This window comes from Suricata suricatta, chromosome 13 (assembly GCF_006229205.1).
Source record: "Suricata suricatta isolate VVHF042 chromosome 13, meerkat_22Aug2017_6uvM2_HiC, whole genome shotgun sequence".
Lineage (NCBI taxonomy): Eukaryota > Metazoa > Chordata > Mammalia > Carnivora > Herpestidae > Suricata > Suricata suricatta.
In genome coordinates, this window is record NC_043712.1 from 26,870,633 (window position 1) to 26,873,160 (window position 2,528).

The window sequence follows — 2,528 nt, forward strand, 5'->3', positions numbered from 1 at the left end:
GGGTGGCTCAGTTCCTTAAGCATCAGACTGTGGCTCATGTCATGATCTCACAGTTCTTGAGTCTGAGTCCTGTGTTGGGCTCTTTACTGACAGCTAAGAGCCTGGAGCCTGCTTTGAATTCTGTGTCCCTGTCTCTCTGCTCCTGCCCTGCTCGCACTCTGTTTCTCCAAAAATAAACCTTAAAAAAACCAAAAAAAAAAAGAGATAGTGTATGGATATATTTTCACAAACAGAACATATCACTCAAGGTGCTTCTAAATTATTGCTGTTGAGCAATCACTGGTTTTTAAAAACTTCCTGAAGTTCTTTACTATGGCTCTGAGAGTAGAAGCTGCAGTCTTCTTTTGGGGTAAGCTCACACTCCATTTTGAGCAGGACCCTATTGAGGAGTGCTTTGAGTTAGGTATCCATTCATTTTTATTGAGAGAAGTGGTTATTCATATGGAAGAAGGAAGTGAATAGACACTGTCAATGTGGTAGCAGGACAGGTAGAGGAAAATGGACATAAAATGGGCCATGTGAAGGGTATGGCTAGTGATACCAAGAACAGTAGTATTTAAGACTGATTTATTTTCCTTCATTATATTAGTCCATTTTTATTATATTCTAGCCTAAATAAAGGTGTTAAACGTGTGGTCATTGGAAGGTAGATATTTAGGATACATATGTTTATTCTTTGTGGGCAAATTACACTGTTGAGAGCTTGACACAGAGATATACAAGATTACCAGAAAGAATGACAAAATTTTGTTTCATTTATTTTTTTATGTTTATTTCTTTTTGAGAGAGTGCACATAAAGGAGAGGAGAGAGAGAGAGTAAGGCACAGATGATCAGAAGCAGACTCTTTGTTGATAGCAGCAAGCCCATTATGGGCCACTTAGGTAATGTATCCTCATATATTTTACCTTAAAAATATGAGGGGCGACAGGGTACAAAGAAATACTTTAATTGGGACTATGTAATTGTTACGTGATGAAAATCAAACTCACAAGTTTTTTATAAAAAGGTAATTTATTGATTCATGTAACTAAAAAGAATAATTGTGAACTGACTGTAGACATAGCTGGATCAAGGAGTTAAAATACCAGGACACACACACTGTCCCTCCTTCTGTCAACATTGCCTCTCAGATAGACTCCTTGCACTTGCTGATAAAGATTGGCTCCTGGGGCACCTGGGTGGCTCAGTCGGCTAAGCCTCCGACTTCGGCTCAGGTCAGATCTCACGTTCGTGGGTTCAAGCCCCACATCAGGCTCTGTGCTGACAGCTAGCTCAGAGCCTGGAGCCTGCTTCCGGTTCTGTGTCTCCTTCTCTCTCTACCTCTCCCCCTCTCATGCTCTGTCTCCCTCTGTATCAAAAATAAATAAAACATTAAAAAAAAAGTAAGGAAAGAAAAAGATTGGCTCCAATGGTACATTTTATCAATTGAGCAATCTTAGCAGGGAGAGTGCCTCTTAGTCTGAGACAGCATTCTTAGGTTGAGTCTAATTAGCCTGGCAGAACTCACTCCTATGCTGAATGAATTACTGTAACCAGAGGAATTTGCTTTATTCGCCTATTCCTTTGTTTCAAATGGTACCACTATTTCCAGAGGTCAGCTCCCTCCAGCACACACGGACTCAGAGGCACTGTTGAATGTCAAAAGAAAAGTTACATTTTTCTTTTTTTCTTTTCTTTTCTTTTCTTTTTTTTTTTTTTTTTTTTTGCCAGAAGAGGGGATACTAGACAATAAAACAATAGATGTTTAGTTTAAACTGAGAAAGGAGATCAGAAACAGAAGGAAAGTTGAGTACAAAGTAGATGGCGAAGGGGAAAGAAAGAGAAAGAGGAAATGGGGAAGAGGAGAGAGAAAAAAACAAGGAAGAGATAGAGGAAAGCAGAGAGGAGAGAGATTTATCTTGAGGAAAAGCCATGTGCCCTGTATGGAACCAAATGGCAAAGCTGCATACAACTAGAAACTGTGGCCTAGACACTATTCAGAAGGCTTACCTTAGACTTCTGTGTCAAAGGGAATGTAAATCTTATATTTGGACTTATGAGCAGGTTGGTTCTCTTAATAGCAGGTTCTGTGACTTTGTGAGCACAGAAGATCTGATCTGGTCTCAACACAGAGGGTATCACATGCTTCAAGACCTTTTATATTTTCCATAGATGGAGGTGTCTGCTCAGGACTTTCTTCATGGCTTCTTTCACCTCTTTATTCCTCAGGCTGTAGATGATGGGATTCAACATTGGGGTTATCACTCCATAAGATATTCCAATGATTTCATCAGATGCTTTTGTGTCCTTTGACTTGGGCTTCATGTACATAAAAAGGGCTGAGCCATAGAATAAGATAACCACAGTCAGGTGGGCAGAACAGGTAGAAAAAGCTTTCTTTCTCCCTTCAGCAGAATTAATTCTCAGGATGGAAGAGAGGATAAAAACATAGGAAATGAAAATTAACAGCAGAGGAATCACCAATAAAACAATACCTGCCACAGTCATGATGAACACATTCATGGAAATGTCTGCACACACGAGTTT

At 39.7% G+C, this 2,528-nt stretch overlaps 1 protein-coding gene across 1 annotated transcript in view; it reads right to left on the reverse strand.

The window, feature by feature from the left end:
- Positions 1-2,138: 2,138 nt before the first annotated feature.
- LOC115276630 (olfactory receptor 13D1-like) overlaps positions 2,139-2,528 on the reverse strand; it is a 1,244-nt gene continuing 854 nt past the window's right edge. The window contains exon 2 of the mRNA XM_029920688.1: positions 2,139-2,476. Coding sequence (XP_029776548.1) covers positions 2,139-2,476 — 338 coding nt within the window. The remainder of the gene's footprint in view (positions 2,477-2,528) is intronic.